Source organism: Oncorhynchus mykiss, chromosome 18, assembly GCF_013265735.2.
Source record: "Oncorhynchus mykiss isolate Arlee chromosome 18, USDA_OmykA_1.1, whole genome shotgun sequence".
NCBI classification, from domain to species: domain Eukaryota; kingdom Metazoa; phylum Chordata; class Actinopteri; order Salmoniformes; family Salmonidae; genus Oncorhynchus; species Oncorhynchus mykiss.
In genome coordinates, this window is record NC_048582.1 from 57,418,444 (window position 1) to 57,443,859 (window position 25,416).

Here is a 25,416-nt window from a genome sequence, read left to right on the forward strand (position 1 = left end):
TATATATAGTGTTTTTATTGTAGACTTTCCTCTGGACCCAGATCTTAAACAGAGAGAGAGGGGGAGCTGTCAAACACTAGCCAGGTCAATTTGATTGACAGCTGTCTCTGTGCCCCAGGTCCAGGGAGTTCGACAGGAAGTCCCTCCCCCCTATGTCCCGGGTCGCAGCAGCAGGCCATCCAATCCAACAGCATCTCCACCTCCTCAGCTGGAGGGGGCGATGGAGCGCACAGCAATTAAAAATTAAAGCGCGGGTGGGTGCGCATGTGGTTCGGAACATAGAGTTGGATAGAGAGCTTCCAATAATGTCCCAGGAGACAAACTCTCTAGTACATCTCTATGGTTCAGAATCAACCCCCCTCCAATTGAGTACAGGATGTAGTTACTCCTAAACACTGAGCTAAGGTCAGTTATGTGTTTCTCCCCTAATGGTTAAGGTTAGGATGGGGAAGGGTGAGCTGATCCTTGATCTGTGGTTAGAGGCAACTTCCTGGAATCAGTGATTAAACCCTAGGTGGGTGCATCTCATTAGTCTTAAATGGCTCCCTCTCCTGGTCTCCTAGCCTCTATGGACACATGTATAGACGAACTGGACTGGTCTCTATAAGCCTTACATCTCCGGTAGGTTTGCAAAATTCTGGTAACTTTCCCAACCGTGATTTCTGGAAAACCTGTGCATTTTGGGAAAGTTACCAGTGTTTTTGCAACCCTAGTCTCTGTCTCTCTAACTGTGTGGTCATAGTCACCTGTGAACTGGATCGTATTGTGTCTGGGGGAATCAGTCGACCAATGTGTCTCAGTTAGTGGGAAATCAGACAAGTACTGTGCTATCTATTCCAGGACTGCTTCATGGCTGTGTGTCTGCAAACATACTTGTTATCATATCACCTTTTTCTTAGTGGCAGTATTATTATTTTTTTTGAATGCGTCGGAGTTGGGTCTTGTAACTTACACCATGACTAGGACCAGGAGTTTCTCCAGGAACAACTCTGGGGCTTAAAAATAGCCTGTTACTATGGACCAGAGTTTTACCTAGTCAGGTCACTGGGTCAGGTTAAACTCCTGGCTCTAACCATGACTAAATAATGTTACTACATTGCGTATGTGTTTGTGTATGGTTGTATGTATAACATAGGCCTCTCTGAAATGCAGAACGTGAACGAAAACTAATACAAATGTACATTTTATACAAATTTATATCAAGTCCTATGAATAGGATGCCCTTGTTTTGTAACAATGTAATGCAAAGCCTCTTTTCCCTTTGAAAGTACTACAATGTTTGTACATACATTAAGTTGGGCCCAGAGTTTTCCTTGACCATGTCACTTGACCAAGATAACTCCTGGCCCTTTGTTTAACCTCTGTAAAGCACTTACTAGTTTCCTACAGTGTATTTATCTTGTAAACTAGGCTCACACAGTACGTTGGCCTATAACCTGTTACCTGTATCTATGTATCCTTCTGTGTCTGTATTGTGATGTGTTTTTTTTTTTGTTTTTTTGTACAGATATTGACAATCGCTATAAACCTAATACGAAAATAAAAGCACTTATTCTCTGGTATCTTATTGTGATTTTTACTCAAGTTCGGTTGCCTCCATCAGGAGAAAATGTCATTTGATCTAATAGGCCTGTCAGACGAATGGTTATAGTCTGCCCCCTAGCGATATCTTCTGGAACTGAAGACAGTTTGAGGCACCCTGATTGAATGAGTCAAAGGTCAGCGATCACAGATTTATTTACCCGTCTGTAATTTAGCTTTAGCAGGTTGAGTGAAAGAAAATGGATGTGAGAGGGCCAAGAACTAGTCAAAGTCAATAGTGATGACTTTTATTTACTATCAGTAGGGGACAGGCCCAATCCACTATAGTTTAACAAAAACTTAAGTAACATATCAGTCTTAAACAACTAGGATATTGAAGTGGATTATGCTGTTTCTGTTTCATATCTCAGACCGTGTTTCCTGGTCTATATGTCTGTCTGTGTCTGCTGTTGTTATGGTAACACACTGTTGACAGGCTTGGAGTGTAGAGCTGATCAGGCCTGAGTGTTGGAGGTACTCCACCCGGTCTACCCAAAAAAACACCTAACTATTGCCAGACTTTCTGTCTTGAAACACACGCACACACACTTTAAGTACATGATGAAACACACCCACACACACTTGCACAAACGCAGGCATACATTACACACGCAACATGTTTTCTAATGAATGAATATGCAGTATTACTACAAACGTTAAACTTACTGCCCTTCTGTAAAAATAGCAAAACTATAATATCGGTTTCTTTATTTGTATTGGGGCCATATGAACAAAGGACTTACACCATTATTTGCAAAGGCATCGGTCTTTCTTTTCATACAGACAAATGGACCATTACGTCCAACAGGAAATGCATGGTTACTTACTTGTTACTTAGCACCAGCACAATACATAGTTGAGTATAAAAGTATAAAAACATAAAACCAAATAATTATTTCTGCCAACCAGCAGCCATCTTTTCTTGCATTTTCAAGCATGTTACAAATGACATTTTATACACAATTTAATGACTATTCGTCTAATATTAGCACCAGATGAAATCAGGTAATTCTCTCTCTCACACACACACACACACACACACACACACACACACACACACACACACACACACACACACACACACACACACACACACACACGGCAATGGAACAGGAAATGCATGAGGCTTAGAGGAAGTCTGTGGGATTGACATCCTGTAGTGTCTGAATCAGCCCTGATGAGCTCAGCTATTTGATCACCCATAAAAAGACAACTTTAGGTCATAACACATCTATAACTGTGGTCACATGGCCATAACCCATGAACAGAACTATAACTGTGGTCCTATGGTCATAACCCATGAACAAAACTATAACTGTGGTCATAACCCCTGAACAGAACTGTGGTCATATGGTCATAACCCATGAACAGAACTATAACTGTGGTCATATTGTCATAACCCATGAACAGAACTATAACTGTGGTCATAACCCCTGAACAGAACTGTGGTCATATGGTCATAACCCATGAACAGAACTATAACTGTGGTCATAACCCATGAACAGAACTATAACTGTGGTCATATGGTCATAACCCATGAACAGAACTATAACTGTGGTCATAACCCCTGAACAGAGCTATAACTGTGGTCATAACCCATGAACAGAACTATAACTGTGGTCATATGGTCATTACCCATGAACAAAACTATAACTGTGGTCATAACCCATGAACAGAACTATAACTGTGGTCATATGGTCATAACCCATGAACAAAACTATAACTGTGGTCATATGGTCATAACCCATGAACAGAACTATAACTGTGGTCATATGGTCATTACCCATGAACAAAACTATAACTGTGGTCATAACCCATGAACAGAACTATAACTGTGGTCATAACCCATAACCAAAACTATAACTGTGGTCATATGGTCATTACCCATGAACAGAACTAAAACTGTGGTCATATGGTCATAACCCATGAACAGAACTATAACTGTGGTCATATGGTCATTACCCATGAACAGAACTAAAACTGTGGTCATATGGTCATTACCCATGAACAGAACTATAACTGTGGTCATATGGTCATTACCCATGAACAGAACTAAAACTGTGGTCATATGGTCATTACCCATGAACAGAACTATAACTGTGGTCATAACCCATGAACAGAACTATAACTGTGGTCATAACCCATGAACAAAACTATAACTGTGGTCATATGGTCATTACCCATGAACAGAACTAAAACTGTGGTCATATGGTCATAACCCATGAACAAAACTATAACTGTGGTCATATGGTCATTACCCATGAACAGAACTAAAACTGTGGTCATATTGCCTGAACACAACCTTACTGTGGTTATGTGGTCATGAATATAACCTTGTGGTTCTATGGTCATAACTCAACCCTGGCTGTGGTCCTGCTATGGTCATGAAGTGCTCCAGAGTGCCGGTTAAATACCAGTCCACTTCTGTCTCTGTCTCTGCAGCATCTTACACATTCTCCTGAGGATGTTCCTTCCTGGTGATGGCATCTTGGTGTTCTCAGGTTCTAAATATGGATTATCTAATGCTCACAATTAAAAATATATATTCTAGCGCTTAAGTGGGTCACAGCGCAAACATGTTTTCAAGTTCCAGTTCTATGGTGTTTATTAATCTGAGAACCTCTGCATGTCACTGTTGTCTCTACGGGTGGGGCTGATGTCAAGGAAACGGTCGCAGGGGAACTCTATAAGGTCGCCCCCTTCCTCCAGGGTTCCAAGCCGTGGTGGCCGGCTGCTCTGGAAGCTTGTGAAGTCTGTTGACACCGCCGCCGTTGTTGCCATGGAGCTGCGGAATGGTCGCCGCGTGGAGTACATGTGACGCACATGCACTGCTGACTTCCTCCTTTTCAGCTTCCGCCTCAAACTTCGCCCCAGCCAGGCTCCTCCAATCACCAGAAGAAGGACGGCGTTGCCGGCCAGTGTTCCCACGGTGACCAGTTGGAGGTCAGAGGTCAGTGTCTCTTGGTGATGAGCCTCTTCTGGGAGAGTGACCAATCCGGCGCAGTGGTCCCTGGGCGCCACCTGACACACAGACCCTCCCACCACACCCTCAACACAAGCCATGTAGGTGGTGTCTGGGCTTAGTTCTCGTAACATCACCGACCGCGCCGCGCCACGGGCATACACGTACCAAGGAAAACGGTCAGATGACCCAAAGCGGTCAAACAGCACTCGGTAGTGGACCTCTTCTAGTCCCGGTCCGGCTCCCGGTGTAAAGCGGCTGTGGTCGCGTGTGGTCCAGTGGACCGTGGCCGTGCTGGAGGCGACCTGGTCGACTGTCACGTTGGTGATGAAGTGGCGGTTGAACACACAGGGGTCGGTCACTGCAGGTATAACGTCCTCGTGACTGCCTCTGAACAGGTCAAACCGCTCCTCTTTTCGAGGGGTGGAAGGAGAGGAGGTGAGGAGCTCTGTGATTGGCCCACTGAGATGGTTACCATGGCTATTTTGGTGGTCAATTGTCTGAGGCCAGGTTGTGGTTGGAGGAGTGGGGTTGTTCAGGAGAGGGGCTTGTGTTTGAGGAACGCTGCGGCCCGGAACGGAATCCCACCTCCCTTTCTCACGCTTCCCAGAAGCCTCAGCAGAAGGTTGCGACCTTGGGCTGGCGGATATTTTCTTCCCCCTCTTCCTGTTTGATGACAGGGATTTGTCCCGCTCATCTTGCCCTCCCTGGTCTCCTTGGATACCCACCTCCTCCTCTCCCTCCTTCCTATCCTCTCCCTCTCTACCCCTGCTCACCTTCTCTATTTCCTTCATCCCCACTCCCTCTCTACTCCCAATTTCCCTATGCTCTTCTCCATCCTTCCTTTCCTCTGCCTCTATTCCTCTCCTCTCCCCTTCTATCTCCTTCCTCACCTCTCCCTGCCCTCTCTCCCTGTCCTCCAGCTCTTTCTCCAGGACACCCCCTCCTCTGCTCTCCTCAGGCCTAGTCTGGGTCTCACACAAGTGGCTCCAATTCCCTGGGGGCTGCAGCTGGGAGCTGTTGATATAATCTAGATACTTCCCCCTCAGTGTCGCTGGGTGATGACACTGCAGGAAAACGGTCAGCAGCTTCCCCTGAGAGTGCGCCGACTTCATCCACTGCTTCAGCTCGCCCAGGCGGCAGTCACACGTCCAGTTGTTGCCATGGAGATCCAAATCGTAAAGGGCGCTGTTGAGGGCGAATATGTTACCGGAGAGGCTCGTGAGCCTGTTGTCTTTGAGTTTTAAAACACTCAGATGCTTCAGTTGTTCAAAAGCAGAGGGGTCCACTGTGGAAATTTGGTTGCAACTAAAGTCCAGCTCCTCAACTCTCTCCAGTGGGTCGAGAAGTCCTGCGGGAAGATTCTCCAGTTCGTTCCCGTCAATCAGAAATTCTGTCAAGCTCGACAGTCCTTTCAACGACTCGCTTTCCAAATGGTAGATGTTGTTATTGCTGAGGGATAGTTTAGAAAGCTTTTTCAGATTCTGAAAGACGTGGTTTCCGACGTGTTGTATTTCATTTTCAGAGAGCAGCAACGTATTCAGTGACCTGAGCTGGGAGAACGTAAACACATTACGCACGGATGTCAGTTTGTTCTGCGCCAGGTTGAGAAAGCGCAGTTTGGTGAGCTTGGAAAAGGCGTTTCTGTGAATGTGACTCAGCTGGTTCGATTCTAGATGGAGATAATGTAGATTAGTCAAGCTCTTGAAGACTGAATTGTGTAACAGTTCTATGGCGTTCCCATCCAACCTCAGCTTCACAATGCTCTCCAAATTACCAAACAGCTCTGGAGTAATCTTCTTAATGTCATTGTTATTGCCATACAAAGTTGTCAGTTTTGCCAGTGACTGTAAAGTTTCTGGGGGTATTGTTGATATCAGATTGTTGCCCAAATACAGCTCCTCCAATTTGGAGAGCTTTTCAAACGCTTTTGGGTGAATGGTCTGTATTTGATTATACTGTAAGTTCAACCTTATAAGATGTCCATACCGTGTGAAGTCGAAGGCGGAGATGTTACCGATGAAGTTTCCGCCGAGGCTGAAGACAAGCACGTCCTCTGGGACCCGCGAGGAGTGCACCTTGGGCACCGCGCGCAGCCCCCGGTTTGTACAGAGGATGTGCTGCGCTTGCTGGCAGTCGCAGCGCTCAGGACAGAAGCCGCTGGCGGGTGAAGGCGAGAGGAACCCGTCACAAGAGAAAAGGAGAAAGCAGATGACACCAAAGAAATTACCGGTATCCATTCCAAAACGGCAGTTGGCTCAAGCTTCTGATGCGGCATTCCCCCTTTGTGTTCAAGTGCAGTTACCCCGACTCTCCACTCTCACTTTGGTGTCCGATACATATGTCCATTTTTCACTTGTTGCTCCGTCATTGTGGAGGAAAGTTGTCCTACACTTAGTTTAGTGTGAAAAGGTGTCTGGATCCATGGCTAAAAACTGCGGTTCATAGAATACATTTATTTGTGCGCTGCGCTGTCATGCCGTGTGAGGAAACGCTCACCTCCCCAGAATGATCCATATCCCGGCCCCAAGTGGTCATCTGGAGCAAATTACAGACCTGAACGCAGGGTTCACGCGCAGAGCACACACACACACGCGCGCGCGCTCAGCCCCTCCCCCGCATCTCCCGTCCCGCCACCACCATTAGTGTACAGAATTCAGAGCTGCGCGTGCACACAAACACGCGTCCTCTAAATCTAATCAAATGCGTGGAAGATAGGACGCATATACGGTATCTTGTTGTATTCGAGGCATGGAGAGAGAGAGAGAGAGATACGTGGCTGAACCCTTTGACCGAGTTTTCCGCGTGCCCCCGCACCCCCTATGGCTCGCGAGGTGAGATTCGATACTCGGTATGGAGAAAGCAGACGGGAAGCCTTCCTTCCCACGAGGGTCCCCCGGGGGATCCCGGACTGAGTGACTCAGTCTTGGACTCCCTCCTCGCACACGTTTCAAAGTGCATAATGGATATCTCCAGACAGCATAGGCCTAGCACCAGAGGAAGACAGTAAAAGAAAACGTTCTCATTCCACTGGATCTCAAATGTTGCACTGAAGAAAAACACTTAATTCGGTGTGTTACTGCTAGAATTCAAAATGCTTGCAGACAGTCATTTACCTCCATGCCATCATCAATGAACACCAATGTATTCAAGATGGCTGGTCAGTGGTACCTCGGGGAGGGTTGGGGCTCAAACACACATGGTTCACATTAATGCAAGAGGAATTCAGGTCATGGTGCCTGTGTTAAGACTACAGAGGCGGGGTGCCAAATCTTTGATTAGGATCTCTACTTGAAAGGCTGGGTACAAAGCATATGTAGTCAGGGTTCAGTGCAGTGAGCCATGTAGTGGACTGTAGATTAGACTGTAGGCTGTAGGTTAGTCTAGTCTGTATACTGTCAACCTGGGCACAGGGGTCGACGTAACATAGTAAATGCATCCCTCCAAATAGTATATGATACATTTCCTATGTATTAATTTGTGGATGTCCATCATCCATTTTGTATGATGTTATGATTTACAATTTGTATGATATGTTACAAATTGAAATTCGTACAATACGTTTTAATTTGTTACAAATTCCAAGTTGTTGTGGCCAACGTTAACTATATGGCTAACGCTAACATTCGCTAGGCTAGGGGTTAAGGTTAGGAGTTATATTAAAGGGTTACGGTTAGGAGTTAAATTAAAGGGTTAAGGTTAGGAGTTAGGTTAAAGGGTTAAGGTTAGGGTTAAGATTAGCTAACATTCTAAGTAGCAAGTAGTTGTAAAGGTGCTAATTAGCAAAAATTTTAAAGTTGTCCATGATGAGAGTTGAACATGCAACCTTTGGGTTGCTAGACATTTGTGTTATACACCAACCCAACTATCCTACTTTCATTATTATGTAACCATACCAAACGTAACATATCATACTAATTTGAGAGTCCCGGATTTACATTTACTATGTTACGTCTAGTCTATGAGACCAGGCTGACTGTAATGCTGCCTACTGTGTGTAAGAGGGTTGCTTCCTCTATAGGCTGCGTTTACACAGGCAGCCCTATTCTGATCTCGTGCCACTAAATTGGTCTTTTGACCAATCAGATCAGATCTTTTGCTAAGAAATTTGGCAAAAGATCAGAATTGGGCTGCCCATGTACACGCAGTCTTTAGTGCCCCACAGCTTGAATCAAGAGGTCTGGATACACTTGCAATGTAACCACAACATCTTGTAGAAGACCAGAGTGAAAGAACATTGCAGTAAATCCTACATCAGCACTGACTCTGGAGACAAGGTTGCAGATTTGTCCTAAAATAGTGGTCACACACACCCACCCAGCCAGTTGTGCACATGCACCACATGCATTTACATGGTCACATTGTAGTCATTTAGCAGACACTCTTATCCAGAGCGACTTACAGTCACGGCAACTCCAGCACTCCACTTTCAACCTCATTTTCATCATCTCCAGTACATTACTAGTGTAAACGTGTGAAAATGGTGCATTTCTACAAAAAAAATCTGTAGTTAAAAAGTTGTACCCAATGCCATCATCTAAAGTTAAAACATTTGAAAAACAGTGATTTTATAAAGTGATACTCGTTGCAGATTTTGAAAATCTGTGATTTACTTTTAATCTTATGATGTCACAGAGAAGCATTTTTTTTTAGGATCTTTCTTATCTTTCTAACCGCAGATTATAGAAAAGCAAGTGATGCAATTTTTCCAGGACAATTCATTTTTTCGGACTATTGTAGCGGTAAATTCCTAGGAATTGCCTTACAGTGAGGGAGAACCCAGAGTTAGAGAAGAGCATTATACCCGTTCTCATGCATATCTATTGTTAGAGATCACAGTGTGTCATGACTCTACACAGAACTAGGATCGGGGACGCTCTGTTATGAGTGAGTAACTGTGTGTATGTGAAATGCAGCTGTGTGTGTGTGTGTGTGTGTGTCAGAAATGCAGCCCATCTGGGAACCCCCCAGCCCCAGCGAGGTCATTTCCTGTCTGGCCCTTCATATGAATTTCTCTCTCAGTCTGACAGACCGATGGGAGGAATATCTCTCCCTCTCTCCCTCTCTCTGGATGCATTTTTGTAAGCCCAGTTCTCTCTGAGAGCCAGGATACAGCCCTGGATCAGTGGAGACACACACACTGTCCATGGACACTCGCCGAGTTACACTGTCAGTCAGTTTATGTAGTGTCATGGAATATAATTTGATTTTTCACACTCATTTTTAATCACAGCTTTGCACAGATCCTATGTAATTGCATGGTTTTGTAAATTACACACAAATTAGTGTAGTAGTCTTAAACGAAAGTCTCTTCGTAATGCAGAGCTAGTCAATGTTAGTTATGAGAGTAAACAGATATTCAGTAAAGAGAGCTGATGAGAGGGGGGAGTTAAACAGAAGAGACGGAGAAACAGAGATAGAAAGAGGGAGAAGGCGTGAAAAAGAAAGAATAGGCAGACATGCTTGTAAACAGAGAACCTCTTTTCAGTGAGCTATAGTCGTCTGGAGTTTATCCAATTCCAGACTTTCACAAAGAGGTCCATTTAGGACCCCGGACAGAGTTGTCTGTCAGTATGCCTGAGCACAAAGACAGACACAGTCTGGTTTCATCAGCCACTCTCTCCAATCATCCCTCTATTCCACACAGCCTTGGACTGTCCAATCAACACCAGCGCAGATGACATTTCACTCCCTCAACACACAGAGAAGCCTCATTCTGTCAGTAAGAGAGAGAGAAAGAAAAGTTGTTTCTCTGAATGTGGCAGTAAGTGTGTAAGTGAGATATCATCTAGGTTATTTAATGTTTGTGTGCATCGATGTTTAGGTCATGAGGGGGTGTGTGTGTGTATATATATGTGAATGAGACAGTATGTTGTCTAGGGAGGGTTGGCTTTCCCGGCTGTACAGCTCAGGTTTGAAAAAGCCCACCTCAGTCAGCACTCGTGTGTGTGTGTGTGTGTGTGTGTGTGTGTGTACCTGTGTTGAGTGAACTTGCAGGATCTGTGTGTATGTGTATCTGTGTTGAGTGATTCTGTGGCTGTGTGTGAGACAAGTAGAGCGTCTGTTTGTGTGTTTTGAAAACCTTATGCATCCACATGACACATCTATCATTATCTAACAGAACTGTGACAGTTTGAGTTGAACTAGTTCACGAAGCAAAAAAAATGTAGTCTTTAGGTCTGTAACAGCTTTAGTGGCCTTTGGTCTCCCCGGGATGACAAATGTACACATATACAAATATAAAAACACAGAGGGTGATATAGCCTTGAAGTGATGCTGATTTACCACCCAGCTTAGGGCACTCTGAACACACACACAGCAGGGGTGAGAGGGGGCTCTGAAGTAATGATCTGCCTCACACCCACACGAAGCAGCGGAATTCCCCTAATTGGACACACATGGCATTTTTTTGTCTGCAATCACAACGGCTTGCTTTTCTCAGAGGACCTCGAGACTCAATAGGGATTATTAACTGTATGCGAAACAGATTCCCTTGCAGACCAATGTAAATGCCACATGCAACAAGATGCATCTCTTCAACCTGGACTCAGGGGTAGAAGTGACATAGTAAAAGTACATTCGGACCACTCCAATTAGTATATTACGTTTCCTATGGTATGTATTAATTTGTGGATGTCCATCTTCCATGTCAAATGATATGTTATGAATTGCAATTGGTATAATATGCTAGGAATTTGCTAAGTATGATATGTTACGAATTCCAATTTATTGTGGCTAACATTAGCTAGGTGGCTAAGGCTAACATTAGCAAGGTGGCTAACATTAGCTAGGCTAGGGGGTAAGGTTAGCTAACATGCTAAGTAGTGTAAAAGTAGTTACAAAGTTGCAAATTAGCTAAAATTCTAAAATTGTTCGTGATGATAATTGAACAGGCAACCTTTGATTGCTAGATGTTCACATTACACGCCTACCTATCCACCCCGACCAACCACCCTACTTTTGTTTTTGCCTGAAGTAACCATACCAAACGTAACATATACTCATTTGAGTGTTCCGGATTTGTTTACTACAGTATGTTACATCTAGTCTATGAGACCAGGCTGATCTCTTTGGGCTTATGACAATAAACAGAGGTGATAGTACAGGAAGTGGATAGATGATCCCTTTGTGCTTTTGGTTAGTCTTCAACATGCAGACTAATCAATGGACAAAACTTAACAAATAACAGATACTCCAATACCACATATACAGTGGGGAGAACAAGTATTTGATAACCTGCAGAATCGACAGTGTTTCCTACTTTTTTTTAATCATAGGTATACTTCAACTGTGAGAGATGGAATCTAAAACAAATCCAGAAAAATCACATTGTATGATTTTTAAGTAATTAATTTGCATTTCATTGCATGACATAATATTTGATACATCAGAAAAGCAGAACTTAATATTTGGTACAGAAATCTTTGTTTGCAATTACAGAGATCATACGTTTCCTGTAGTTCTTGACCAGGTTTGCACACACTTCTTCCAAATACTTGTTCTCCCGACTGTATATGTGGTATTGGAGTATCTGTTAAGTTTTCTCCAAAAGCTCTATTTTTGTCTCATCAGACCACATGACCTTCTCCCATTCCTCCTCTGGATCATCCAGATGGTCATTGGCAAACTTCAGACGGGCCTGGACATGCCCTGGCTTGAGCAGGGGGACCTTGCGTGCGCTGCAGGATTTTAATCCATGACGGCGTAGTGTGTTACTAATGGTTTTCTTTGAGACTGTGGTCCCAGCTCTCTTCAGGTCATTGACCAGGTCCTGCCGTGTAGTTCTGGGCTGATCCCTCACCTTCCTCATGATCATTGATGCCACACGAGGTGAGATCTTGCATGGAGCCCCAGATTGAGGGTGATTGACCGTCATCTTGAACTTCTTCCATTTTCTAATAATTGCGCCAACAGTTGTTGCCTTCTCACCAAGCTGCTTGCCTATTGTCCTGTAGCCCATCCCAGCCTTGTGCAGGTCTACAATTTTATCCCTGACGTCTTGGCCATTGTGGAGAGGTTGGAGTCTGTTTGATTGAGTGTGTGGACAGGTGTCTTTTATACAGGTAACGAGTTCAAACAGGTGCAGTTAATACAGGTAATGAGTGTAAGAACAGGAGGGCTTCTTAAAGAAAAACTAACAGGTCTGTGAGAGCCGGAATTCTTCCTGCTTGGTAGGTGATCAAATACGTATGTCATGCAATAAAATGCAAATTAATTACTTAAAAATCATGCAATGTGATTTTCTGGATTTTTGTCTCTCACAGTTTAAGTGTACCTATGATAAAAATGACAGACCTCTACATGCTTTGTAAGTAGGAAACACTGCCGATTTTGCAGGTTATCAAATACTTGTTCTCCCCACTGTATGTTGGGTGTATGTGTGTACATCTAACCAGCTTGAGAAAATGGAGAGAGCAAAAGATTTTGGTAGAAGGAAGTTAGAGATTTAGAGGAGGAGAGAGGGGGAGAAGTAGTTGGAGAAAGAGGGGGACAGGGTGAGCGAGAGAGTGGGTCAGACGGAGAGAGAGGAGGGAGAGAGGGTTGGAAAGTTTACATGAGCAGCAGCTGTTTGGATCGTTAAGTGCTTTAACCCAAGCCAGAGACTACAGATCTAAACCAAACCAACTATCTCTGGTCCCACTGGCTCAGTGAGCGTGTATGTATTTGTGTTTGCTTGTGTGTGTTACTGTGTGCAAGTCAAAACCAGTGAGTGTCTAAACCTGCATGATAGTGTGTGTGTCTGTTAGTCCTGTAGTATAAGTGTGAAGGGAGAACCTGGGCCCCATGCCTGCTCTCCATCCAGCCCCCTCTCTATCCCACGACACATCCCCCAGTTAAGCCCAGCTGGTTCCCATCGAGGAAGGGGAAGGGGTGAGGAGAGAGAGGGGAGGATAGGGTGAGGAAGACTTTGCTGGGCTATCAGTCTCATCTCACATGCAACACTCCTACAATGTTACAATGACTTTGAAAAACTCAAAAAAATCCAAAAGGGTTTAACATTACTGCAACATGGGAGTCATTCTCACAAAACTGTCCCAAAAAATTCTTAATTGTTAAGTTTCACGGAATTTCCTCTTGAATCACTGAGATTTATGAGATTTATCTATTTTATAATGACTCATGTTTTTTTTATCAGATATTATGCATTTGATCAAAATGTTGACAAAATTAGAATTACTGTTAAGTCCCCAAAAAGTATTAAACAAATCAATATTTCAAATATTTTTTAACATGGCTATTTTTTAATATTGCTCCCCTAGTGAAAATGCCAGAGTTAAACATAATACTGAAAAAAAAATTCTAATGAAATTATACAATTATAAGATTAAATCAAGACTTTTCCCAATTTGAGCTCTTTAGCCGTTTCAGTAATGAGAAGGCCAAGACAAAGGAGATGATTGTGGACTACAAGAAAATGAGGACCGAGCACGCCCCCATTCTCATCGATGGGGCTGTAGTGGAGCAAGTTGAGAGCTTCAAGTTCCTTGGCGTCCACATCACCAACAAACTAACATGGTCCAAGTACACCAAGACAGTCGTGAAGAGGGCACGACAAAACCTATTCCCCATCAGGAGACTGAAAGGATTTGGCATGGGTCCTCAGATCCTCAAAAGGTTCTACAGCTGCACCATCGAGAGCATGGTTGCATCACTGCCTGGTATGGCAACTGCTCGGCCTCTGACCACAAGGCACTACAGGGGTAGTGCATACGGCCCAGTACATCACCGGGGCCAAGCTTCCTGTCATCCAGGACCTCTATACCAGGTGGTGTCAGAGGAAGACCCTAAACATTGTCAAAGACTCCAGCCACCCTAGTCATAGACTGTTATCTCTGCTACCGCATGGCAAGCGGTACCGGAGCTCCAAATCTAGGTTCAAGAGGCTTCTACCCCAAGCCATAAGACCCCCCCCCCACTCTTTTACACTGCTGCTATTCTCTATGCATAGTCACTTTAATAACTTTACCTACATGTACATATTCTTACTTTTTGGGGGTATTTAAAAAAAAAACTGTTGTTGGTTAAGGGCTTCACTGCAAGGTCTACTACACCTGTTGTATTCAGCATTTCACTGCAAGGTCTACTACACCTGTCGTATTCAGCATTTCACTGCAAGGTCTACTACACCTGTCGTATTCAGCATTTCACTGCAAGGTCTACTACACCTGTTGTATTCAGCATTTCACTGCAAGGTCTACTACACCTGTTGTATTCAGCATTTCACTGCAAGGTCTACTACACCTGTTGTATTCAGCATTTCACTGCAAGGTCTACTACACCTGTTGTATTCAGCATTTCACTGCAAGGTCTACTACACCTGTTGTATTCAGCATTTCACTGCAAGGTCTACTACACCTGTTGTATTCAGCATTTCACTGTAAGGTCTACTACACCTGTTGTATTCAGCATTTCACTGTAAGGTCTACCTACACCTGTTGTATTCAGCATTTCACTGTAAGGTCTACCTACACCTGTTGTATTCAGCATTTCACTGTAAGGTCTACTACCTACACCTGTTGTATTCAGCATTTCACTGTAAGGTCTACTACACCTGTTGTATTCAGCATTTCACTGTAAGGTCTACTACACCTGTTGTATTCAGCATTTCACTGTAAGGTCTACCTACACCTGTTGTATTCAGCATTTCACTGTAAGGTCTACTACACCTGTTGTATTCAGCATTTCACTGTAAGGTCTACTACACCTGTTGTATTCAGCATTTCACTGTAAGGTCTACCTACACCTGTTGTATTCAGCATTTCACTGTAAGGTCTACTACACCTGTTGTATTCAGCATTTCACTGTAAGGTCTACTACACCTGTTGTATTCAGCATTTCACTGTAAGGTCTACTACACCTGTTATATTCAACGCATGTGACAAATACAATTTGATTTGATGTGGGGTAAAGTTTTTTTTGGAGAATACAAACCTGATTCCGAAGCCATAAAAGCTAATAACTTAACTTAACTTGAAGATGTAAAATGTATTTAAAACAAGACACTTTCCCAAAAACTAGACATTGTGGTCATTAGAATGATTGTTGATTTTTGAAAATGAATCGTATTGTAACTCAGTTTGCTAAAGACATTTTAAAACTGGTTTCATGAGAATCACCCATATGGAATAGGCATTTACTAGTCTCTCAATACTGTTTTGGGGGAACTCCAGTCACCCTTGACATTTTGGGTACCACCTCGCATATACAGGAGGAGGGGAAGGGGGCGGCGTGGTATGTGGGGTGGCCAACCTATCAGGACTTCAGTCAGCCTTCTGAGAACACAGAGTACGGAAGGGTAGAGGGAGGTCGACATCTGGAACACATTATGGAGCACACTATTTCTCAGTTGAAAGGGAGAAAGCGATACAGTACAGAGAAACTGTTCGGAGCGATAGAGAAATGAGGGGAAGAGAATGCAGAGAGAGAGAGAAGCGGTTAAATAAAGGGAGAGGGAGAGGTGGAGAATGAAGAGAGAGAGAGAGGGCTTTAGAAACCTTTCACTGCATGTGTTTGATCTAACATCTGCACACATAATGGAGTTCAATCACATAATTACACTAAAGGGACATACACTCTAGACTCCATTCCATTGTTGTTTGAGACACACACATACATACTGGAAGAAAAGACAGCCTCCTAGACACACTCACACATTCACACCCTCATTACTTAAGTACAAGATGAAACAGATCAGGATAGACCAGTTGAGGTTGATTACAGAGAGAGGAGTATTTAGCCTTGATGTCATTGTGTTTTCAACACTGAAGCAAGCTACTATGTAGGTTAGTTAGGGACCATAACATCTGAAGGGCAGCTGTGAATGATCTCTGCTTTCACTGCTACAAGCCTGACAAGCAAGCCTAATACACATTCTAGGACTGGCCTGGTACAACAGCACCCTCCACTGACTGTGAGAAACACTATGGGGAAGTGGCATAGAATTGGAATCTAGACTGCAGTGACTGCAATGAACCTGTAGATGACACCCTTTCCTCAATATACACAGTGTACAAAACATTAAGAACACCTGCTCTTACCATGACATAAACTGACCAAGTGAAAGCTATGATCCCTTATTGATGTCACTTGTTAAATCCACTTCAATCAGTGTAGATTAAGGGGAAGACACAGGTTAAAGAAGGTTTTTTAAGCTTTGAGACAAGGACTGTGTATGTGAGCCATTCAGATGGTGAATGGGCAAGACAAAATATTTAAGTGCCTTTGAACAAGGTATGGTAGTAGGTGCCAGGCGCACCGGTTTGAGTGTCAAGAACTGCAACGCTGCTGGATTTTTCACGCTCAACAGTTTCTCGTGTGTATCAAGAATGGTCCACCACCCAAAGGACATCCAGCCAACTTGACACAACTGTGGGAAGCATTGGAGTCAACAAGTGACAGCATCTCTGTGGAACGCTTGACACCTTGTAGAGTCCATGCTCCGACGAATTGAGGCTTTTCTGAAGGCAAAAGGGGAGGGTGCATCTCAATATTAGGAAGATGATCTTTAATGTCGTTCTTAATGTGTTATACACTCAGTGTACAGGACACCTGTGTGATCTTGGGCTGTTTTATTGTAGATGAGTGTGTCTGATCAGTCACAGTAGTTTAGGGTGAAGGGGTGCATCTTAACAAAGAACACAGGATAGGTGACACAAATGTGGTGGCTGTTGATTGGTTATTGGCACAGTCCAGGAAGGAAGCCACCATAGGCTATTGAAATGGAGCCAATCTATCGGATTATGCAAATATGTTTGTAGCAATAGTAACGTATGTGCATAGATAACAATGCCATGTCATCGCTCTGATGAAAGACTAAGGAGGTTGGTTGGAGGGGATGGTGGATGAGAGGGGATAGGGGCCCTTTTGGAAAAAAATTGCAGTCAGAGTGCATTATAACTGCACTCCTCCACTGTAGTATAACTGCAGTTAGAGTGCAGTATAACTGCAGTACCCTGCAGTTATTCTGCAATTACTGCATCCAAAATGCCACAGTCAACTGCAGTTACTGTACTTTTACTGCTGTTTTGTTGGTGATAACATTGTGTGTCTTCTTCATCACCAAAACACATCAGAAAGAACAAGTAGTACATAAGTAGATGCCATTCATAACTTAGTTCATTATGTGTGTGCCTGTGTGTAGCTAGATGTAGCAGAGGGTGTGTCTACTCTGCATTAGCCGGTGGTCAGGCTGTGTCTTTACCATTGGGGCAATCATTCTGGTCAGGTATGTTATGTGGAGATTAACCACGGTGAGTCTGGAGAGTGATCTCTGATTTGCGCTCGCACAAACACACACAATAATAGCTATGAACACAGGGAGCTCAAATCCACCATTAGACCAAGCCGAGGGTAGGCTAGGGCAGCAGCCCCACCCAACAACGGCGAGCCTTTCAGACAATGTTTTTTCTGCTTTTTGTTTTCCCTGTCTGTGTTGTCATAGCAATAGGCTAGGGCAGGAGGTGTCATTCATGTCATGCAAAGGAAGACATTTGTTTTGTTGAGTAAACAAATCTAGAATTGAGGCTCAGTAAAGCACACTAAATCACTGTAGGGAAATATGTGTGCTTGGGAAAAACCCTCATTTGAACAGTGGGTTATTTCCCAAAAGTCCCAAAGAACCTGCTTGTCAAGAGTATAAAGTATGTGTGCCCACTTCTCAACATGTGGCACCGTCTTATGCAAGTAGTACAGGTTCTCACTTCTCTCTTACACAAACACTTTGAGTGTATAATCGCCATCACTCTGCACACTGCCCTATCCCACCTTACCTATGTAAGAATGCTGTTACTTGACTATAGCTCAGCATTCAACACCATTGTAACCTCCAAGCTCATCATTAAGCTCGAGGCCCTGGGTCTGAACCCTCCCTGTGCAACTGGGTCCTGGACTTCTTGACGGGACGCCCCCAGGTGGTGAAGGTAGAAAACATCACCTCCACTCCGCTGATCCTCAACACTGGGGCCCCACAAGGGTGTGTTCTCAGGGTCCTGTACTCCTTGTTCACCCATGACTGTATGGCCAAGCACGCCTCCAACTCAATCATCAAGTTTGAAGACGACAAACAGTAGTAGGCTTGATTACCAACGATGATGAGACAGCCTACATGGAGGAGGTGAGGGCTCTGGGAGTGTGGTGCCTGGAAAACAACCTCTCACTCAATGTCAACAAAACAAAGGAGATAATCATGGACTTCAGGAAACAGCAGAGGGTGTACCCCCATCGACGGGACCACAGTGGAGAAGGTGGGAAGCTTCAAGTTCCTTGGTGTACACATCACTGACAAACTGAAATGGACCACCCACACAGAAAGTGTGGTAAAGAAGGTGCAAAAGAGCCTCTTCAACCTCAGGTGGCTAAAGAAATTTGGCTTGTCACCTAAAACCCTCAAACTTTTACAGATGCACAATTGAAAGCATCCTGTCAGGCTGTATCACAGCCTGGTACGGCAAAGGCTCTCCAGAGGGTGGTGCGGTCTGCCCAACGCATTACAGGGGGCAAACTACCTGCCCTCCAGGACACCTACAGCACCCAATGTCACAGGAAGGCCAAAAAGATAATCAAGGACCTCAACCACCCGAGCCACTGCCTGTTCACCCCGCTATCATCCAGAAGGCGAGGTCAGAACAGGTGCATCAAAGCTGGGACCGAGACTGAAAAACAGCTTCTATCTCAAGGCCATCAGACTGTTAAACAGTCATCACTAACACATTAGAGGCTGCTGACTATAGGCATAGTCTAGAAATCACTGGCCCCTTTAAGGAATGAAACACTAGTCACTTTAATAATGTTTACATATCTGGCATTACTCATCTCATATGTATATACAGTGCCTTGTGAAAGTATTCGGCCCCCTTGAACTTTGCGAGGTCCGTTAAAAGCGCAGAGAGCATCATGAAGAACAAGGAACACACCAGGCAGGTCCGAGATACTGTTGTGAAGAAGTTTAAAACCGGATTTGGATACAAAAAGATTTCCCAAGCTTTAAACATCCCAAGGAGCACTGTGCAAGTGATAATATTGAAATGGAAGGAGTATCAGACCACTGCAAATTACCAAGACCTGGCCGTCCCTCTAAACTTTCAGCTCATACAAGGAGAAGACTGATCAGAGATGCAGCCAAGAGGCCCATGATCACTCTGGATGAACTGCAGAGATCTACAGCTGAGGTGGGAGACTCTGTCCATAGGACAACAATCAGTCGTATATTGCACAAATCTGGCCTTTATGGAAGAGTGGCAAGAAGAAAGCCATTTCTTAAAGATATCCATAAAAAGTGTCGTTTAAAGTTTGCCACAAGCCACCTGGGAGACACACCAAACATGTGGAAGAAGGTGCTCTGGTCAGATGAAACCAAAATTGAACTTTTTGGCAACAATGCAAAACGTTATGTTTGGCGTAAAAGCAACACAGCTGAACACACCATCCCCACTGTCAAACATGGTGGTGGCAGCAACATGGTTTGGGCCTGCTTTTCTTCAGCAGGGACAGGGAAGATGGTTAAAATTGATGGGAAGATGAATGGAGCCAAATACAGGACCATTCTGGAAGAAAACCTGATGGAGTCTGCAAAAGACCTGAGACTGGGACGGAGATTTGTCTTCCAACAAGACAATGATCCAAAACATAAAGCAAAATCTACAATGGAATGGTTCAAAAATAAACATATCCAGGTGTTAGAATGGCCAAGTCAAAGTCCAGACCTGAATCCAATCGAGAATCTGTGGAAAGAACTGAAAACTGCTGTTCACAAATGCTCTCCATCCAACCTCACTGAGCTCGAGCTGTTTTGCAAGGAGGAATGGGAAAAAATTTCAGTCTCTCGATGTGCAAAACTGATAGAGACATACCCCAAGCGACTTACAGCTGTAATCGCAGCAAAAGGTGGCGCTACAAAGTATTATTCATTCCTACTTAGATTTGTGTCTATTGGATATATGTTGTGTAACTTGTTAGATATTACTGCACTGTCGGAGCTAAAGCGCAAGCATTTCGCTACACCCGCAATACAACGTGTAGATGGACAATCCCAGAGATACTGTACATAATGATGAGATGTATTTCCATGTGGACAGATTTTGACGGGAGTGGACCCTCTCGTGTTGCCTCTTCCTCTCTGACAATCCCTGTAGGGGCACTTTCACAATGGGTTATAGGCCACAGGTCACATGTTACACAAACCGGGAAGTGTTAACACAGGTGAGAGGAGAGCATGCGGTTCTTACCGTCTCACTCGAACGCACTTTATCACATTTGTACTGTAATCAAATGTAGCCCTAATGGAAAGCTGTATTTTATACCCTGCAATAGACCTAAATGGGAACATCACCCACAACAAAACCATTTCTACGCGGACACGTCAAGAACTGCTCTCAACCTGTGCAAGATGGGAATCGCTACAATCACAAGAATTTCCCTTCGGGTTAATAAAGATGCTTTTTAAAATTTCAGTTGAATCCCCATTATGAATAGCTAAACTTCCTTGCCGGGCTGGCCCCAAGGGGCCAGGGTTCCGGTCTAGCCCCAAGGGGCCAGGGTTCCGGTCTAGCCCCAAGGGGCCAGGGTTCCGGTCTAGCCCCAAGGGGCCAGGGTTCCGGTCTAGCAGCACGGTTTGTACGGCTCCTACAGTTTTGCTTCAGTACTGCAGTTTAACTGACACCCCACCCAGAAAGACAACTTCCATACTGTAGATGGCCACATTTGTTTATTATTTAACTAGGCAAGTCAGTTAAGAACTAATTCATATTTACAATGGCGGCCTACACCGACCAAACCCGGACGACGCTTGGGCCAATTGTGCACCACCATATGGGACTCCCAATCACAGCTGGTTGCGATACAGCCTGGATTCAAACCAGGGTGTCTGTAGTGATGCCTCTAGCACAGATGCAATGCCTTAGACGGGAGCCCCAGAGAAGTCAGATTTTAAAAGTCCTAAAAACACATTTTAGTCATGACTTAGTGTAACAGTATAACTTTAAACCATCCCCTCGCCCGGGCTCGAACCACGGACCCTCTGCACACATCAACAACAGTCACCCACGAAGCATCGTTACCCATCGCTCCACAAAAGCCGCGGCCCTTGCAGAGCAAGGGGAACTACTACTTCAAGGTCTCAGAGCAAGTGACGTCACCGATTGAAACGCTATTTAGTGCGCACCACCGCTAACTAAGCTAGCCATTTCACATCCGTTACACTAGTGCACAAAATACCCATTCAATTATTCAAATAATTGACGCTGAGGACAAAAAAATAAAATAATGTATCACTCACAACGAAGATATTAACATTTTATATTCATCCAAAAATGTCATGTTTTTGGATGACGTCGCCGCTGGTTGCGCTGCTCCCTGTGCGCAACCGCCCAAGACCTGTTTCTAATAGTAATACATGTATTTTATATTGCGCTTTTCATTAAAGAGAATCTCAAAGACCCTGTAAAAACAAACAAAACAAATGTAGAGATCTGTCAGGTCTTGGGCGATGGTCTTCCACAGATTCAGATGATAACGTCATGTTCAGACAGGCAGTTCAGAAAGGCTGTGCAGTAGTTTAAGAGGAGGGAGCAGCACCAGTTACTTAGACAGGTCCAGACTCTGAGCTCTTCATCAGGCAGTTCAGGAAGGCTGGGCAGTAGTTTACGAGGAGGGAGCTTCGATGGCACAGAGAGGGAGCAGTGTCAGTCAATTACTTAGACAAGCCCAGAGATCTTCATCAGGCACCTCGTCTGTTGTCTCCTCCTCCTCTGTAGGTAGGCTGGATAGTCCACTACTGAAGTGTAGCACCCACCTGGGTGATGCTTGGCAGCTATAAGCGCCAGAAAGATCACCACACATAGGCAGTAGTCAGGAAACAGTTCCCAATGAGGTGGGCCCTCTCAAGTTTAAAATGTTTAATGTCACATGCACAAGTCCACATCGTTGATGCAATAAAAAAATCAGCTTATGCTGTATTGATGCGTCATTCAAATGATTGAATAACCAGCTACCTAACCACCTAGCCAAGACGAAAACAAAAATGTCGTGCCATTAGTCCAGCAACTCCATTGGACAAAACCACCCAATATTAAGAAAATTCAAGAAGTCACAAAAACAAATAATTGCTTAAAAATGCAATCAAAATAATTAAAACAAAATATTTACAAATGTACAGGAGCCCTCTGCATAGTCTTCCTCACCACGCCACTGCAACAACGGAATGCTGATCAATATACATTTATGCGAAGACTTTACGAGAACAGATTACCTTGAAAACAACGGTCTGATATGTTGCACGCAGTCTCCAGTTCTTAAATTATTTCAATATTTGATCGTACCACCTGGAAATGTCTACGTTTTTTACCACGTCACTGCCGGTTGAGTGCCATTTCCTCTTTTTACTCGCGAGTCATTGGACCAAAAGGCATCCCAGCCTCAGCATTCATTCACACAGCAAGCCATGGAGTAATACTTCCTTCAATTTGTGCTGGATTTAATTCACTGCAGTTTTCATCTCAAACGTGTAAGCGATTGTTGTATTCAATTTCCTATTTAGGCATATCCAAATGTTTACTTTCTGAATTGCAGCGACACAGTTCTCGCCTCGTCTCTTGCTTTTGGTCGCAGCATTAATTAATTTGCAACATATCCCTTTCGATATAGTTACTAGTGGGTGGGACTATGTTAACTGCTTGGATCATCTTTCAAACAAGTCCAAAGGACGGAGCTCAATTTCTGTAATGATTAATCTGTTCTATTTGCAAGGAATATTTCCAAACATTTAACGTTTATCTGAACATTCTCTTCGCAATGGATCAAGTTGTCACCCTCATCAGAATTAATTTCACAATTTTTAGACATAGGCCTACTACATTTGAATTGATTAGTCTAGGCTACATTTAATTGACTAAGTTGCTTAATTTTAGTTTATATTGGCATGTCATATATATGACATGACATATGACATAACATGCTAATACAAGCTAAAGTTATTTGTAGAAAGCCTAAAGACATGGGGATAGCCTGAATTTGTAAAACGCAAATTCCAACAAGCAATTTGGACCATACGGTGCGCGCTGCCCCTATTGGAATATTCTCAATGGTATGAATGAACATTCCTGCTGCGCAGAGATGCTCCTTGTGGTTCCGAGGTAGACTTTGAGAGAGATGTGAAAGACGAGCAGTGGTGGCGGTAAAAGATGACCTTGGCTGTCAGTTGCGGTGTTAATGACCTCGTCGGAACTAGGAACTGACATTTCAGACTGGCTAACTGGATATAGTTCCCTTGTTCCGAATAGCACATTAACGCTACACATTAATTACGGGACAATTTAATTAGCCTTCTCAGATGACACATTGGTTGATTTTGGTTCGTCAGTGCCTTGTTCACACGCTAGTCGGAAGTCGAACATTTCCGAATTGTAGTTATACATGTGCGGCGTTCAACTAATTAGCAAGTCAAATTTCCGCGTTTCCCAGTTCAGACTGGCGTATGAATGCAGCGTAGGTCTGAAATGATCAGTAACACCTTAGTCACTTCATGGACTTTTCATTGAGACATGTCTAGTGCGGAAATATACCACATAACCTAAAAGCCAATTGATGCTTGATCTGTATGTGTTCGGAGGCTCCGTATGGAGGGTGTGAAGCAATTGCGGAGCCTCCGGAGGCACACAGAGGCCAGTACCGCATCGCAGTGCGCCTCTCAGATTTTGTAACAATGCTGAGTGCTTCATGTAGTTCCGCATTGACCTGATTGGTTGACGGTAGGTGTGTGCGGTAGGTCCAGTATAAACATACTTATTACCTTGACAACCTCCTTCATAACAGTTCTGCGAAGCACAATAAGTATGAATGCCCTAACTTGTGTAGAGGCCGTATCGCAGCAAATGCTGTACGGTCACTGCAGAAGTCCGATTTACCATGCAAAGCCTTTTATGCAGCTATTCCCAAACTCGTTCATTGGGACCCAACTGGGTGCAAGTTTTGGGGTTTTGCCAGCTGATTCAAATAAAGTAATCATCAAGCTTTGATTATTTGAATCGGCTGTGTAGTGCTAGGGCAAAAAAAACCACCTCAAGCTTGAATCTCAAGCAGGCTGTTTAAAAAAAAGTGCTTGCCTTTCCTCCATACAGTTGCTTTCAGAAAGTATTCACATCTCTTAACTTTTTCCACATTTTGTTGTTACAGCCTGAATTTAAAATGTATACAATGTAGCTTTATTTTCACTGGCCTACACATAAACCCCATAATTTAAAAGGGGAATTATGGTTTTTGAAATGATTACAAATGACTTAAAAACAACACTGAAAAATCTTGAGTCAATAAGCAACATGGCAAGCCTAAATAAGTTCAGAAACAAGTCAGAGTAAGCTGCATGGACATCATCTCTGTACCCCTCACATACAATTATCTGTAAGGTCCCTCAGTCAAGCTGTGAATTTCAAACTGTTTCAACCACCAATTGCTTGCAAAAAAGGGAACATATTGGTAGATGGGTAATAAAATAAAAGCAGACATTGAATATCCCTTTGAGGATGCTGATGTTTTTCATTACACTTTGGATGGTGTATCAGTACACTTAGTCACTACAAAGATACATGTGTCCTTCCTGACTGACAGAGGGGAAGGAAACCAACTCAGGGATTTCAGCATGAGGCCAATGGTGACTTTAAAACAGTTAGAGTATAATGGCTGTGATAGGAGAGAAGCTGAAGTTGCTGGATATTGGTGGAAACTGGAACACGCTGTCGATCCAGAACATCCCAAACATGCTCAATGGGTGACATGTCTGACTACGCAGGCCATTTTCAGCTCTTAGACATATTGTGTACAACTGCTTGTGACAAGCACGACAATGGGACTCAGGATCTCGTCACGTTATCTCTGAGCGTTCA

The 25,416-nt window shown here is 43.8% G+C and overlaps 3 protein-coding genes across 8 annotated transcripts in view; 2 read left to right on the forward strand and 1 right to left on the reverse strand.

Moving 5' to 3' along the window:
• LOC110496864 (cyclic AMP-responsive element-binding protein 5) overlaps window positions 1-1,562 on the forward strand; it is a 29,235-nt gene extending 27,673 nt beyond the window's left edge. Inside the window, exon 11 of one of the 2 annotated variants that reach the window (XM_036953328.1) lies at window positions 119-254. Coding sequence is in view for 1 of the 2 variants with exons in the window: in XM_036953327.1 (XP_036809222.1) it covers window positions 119-240 (122 nt within the window). In the remaining variant the exon portion in view is untranslated. Of the gene's footprint in view, window positions 1-118 lie in introns of both variants that reach the window. The other variant, XM_036953327.1, reaches the window with a different exon arrangement.
• On the reverse strand, window positions 1,504-7,560 carry LOC110496581 (TLR4 interactor with leucine rich repeats). The gene has a single exon (XM_021572552.2). The coding sequence runs from the start codon at window positions 6,781-6,783 to the stop codon at window positions 4,189-4,191; it is 2,595 nt and encodes an 864-aa protein (XP_021428227.2). The 5' UTR covers window positions 6,784-7,560; the 3' UTR covers window positions 1,504-4,188.
• Window positions 7,561-22,933: 15,373 nt separating this feature from the next.
• Window positions 22,934-25,416, forward strand: part of LOC110496582 (oxysterol-binding protein-related protein 3) — a 35,023-nt gene continuing 32,540 nt past the window's right edge. For all 5 annotated transcript variants that reach the window (XM_036953329.1, XM_036953330.1, XM_021572556.2 and 2 more), the window contains exon 1: window positions 22,934-23,042. The gene's annotated coding sequence lies outside the window, so the exon portion shown is untranslated. The remainder of the gene's footprint in view (window positions 23,043-25,416) is intronic.

Bases quoted from the DNA above. Each gene is read 5' to 3' on its own strand.
- LOC110496581 (XM_021572552.2), bottom strand. From the start codon at position 6,783: ATGGATACCGGTAATTTCTTTGGTGTCATCTGCTTTCTCCTTTTCTCT.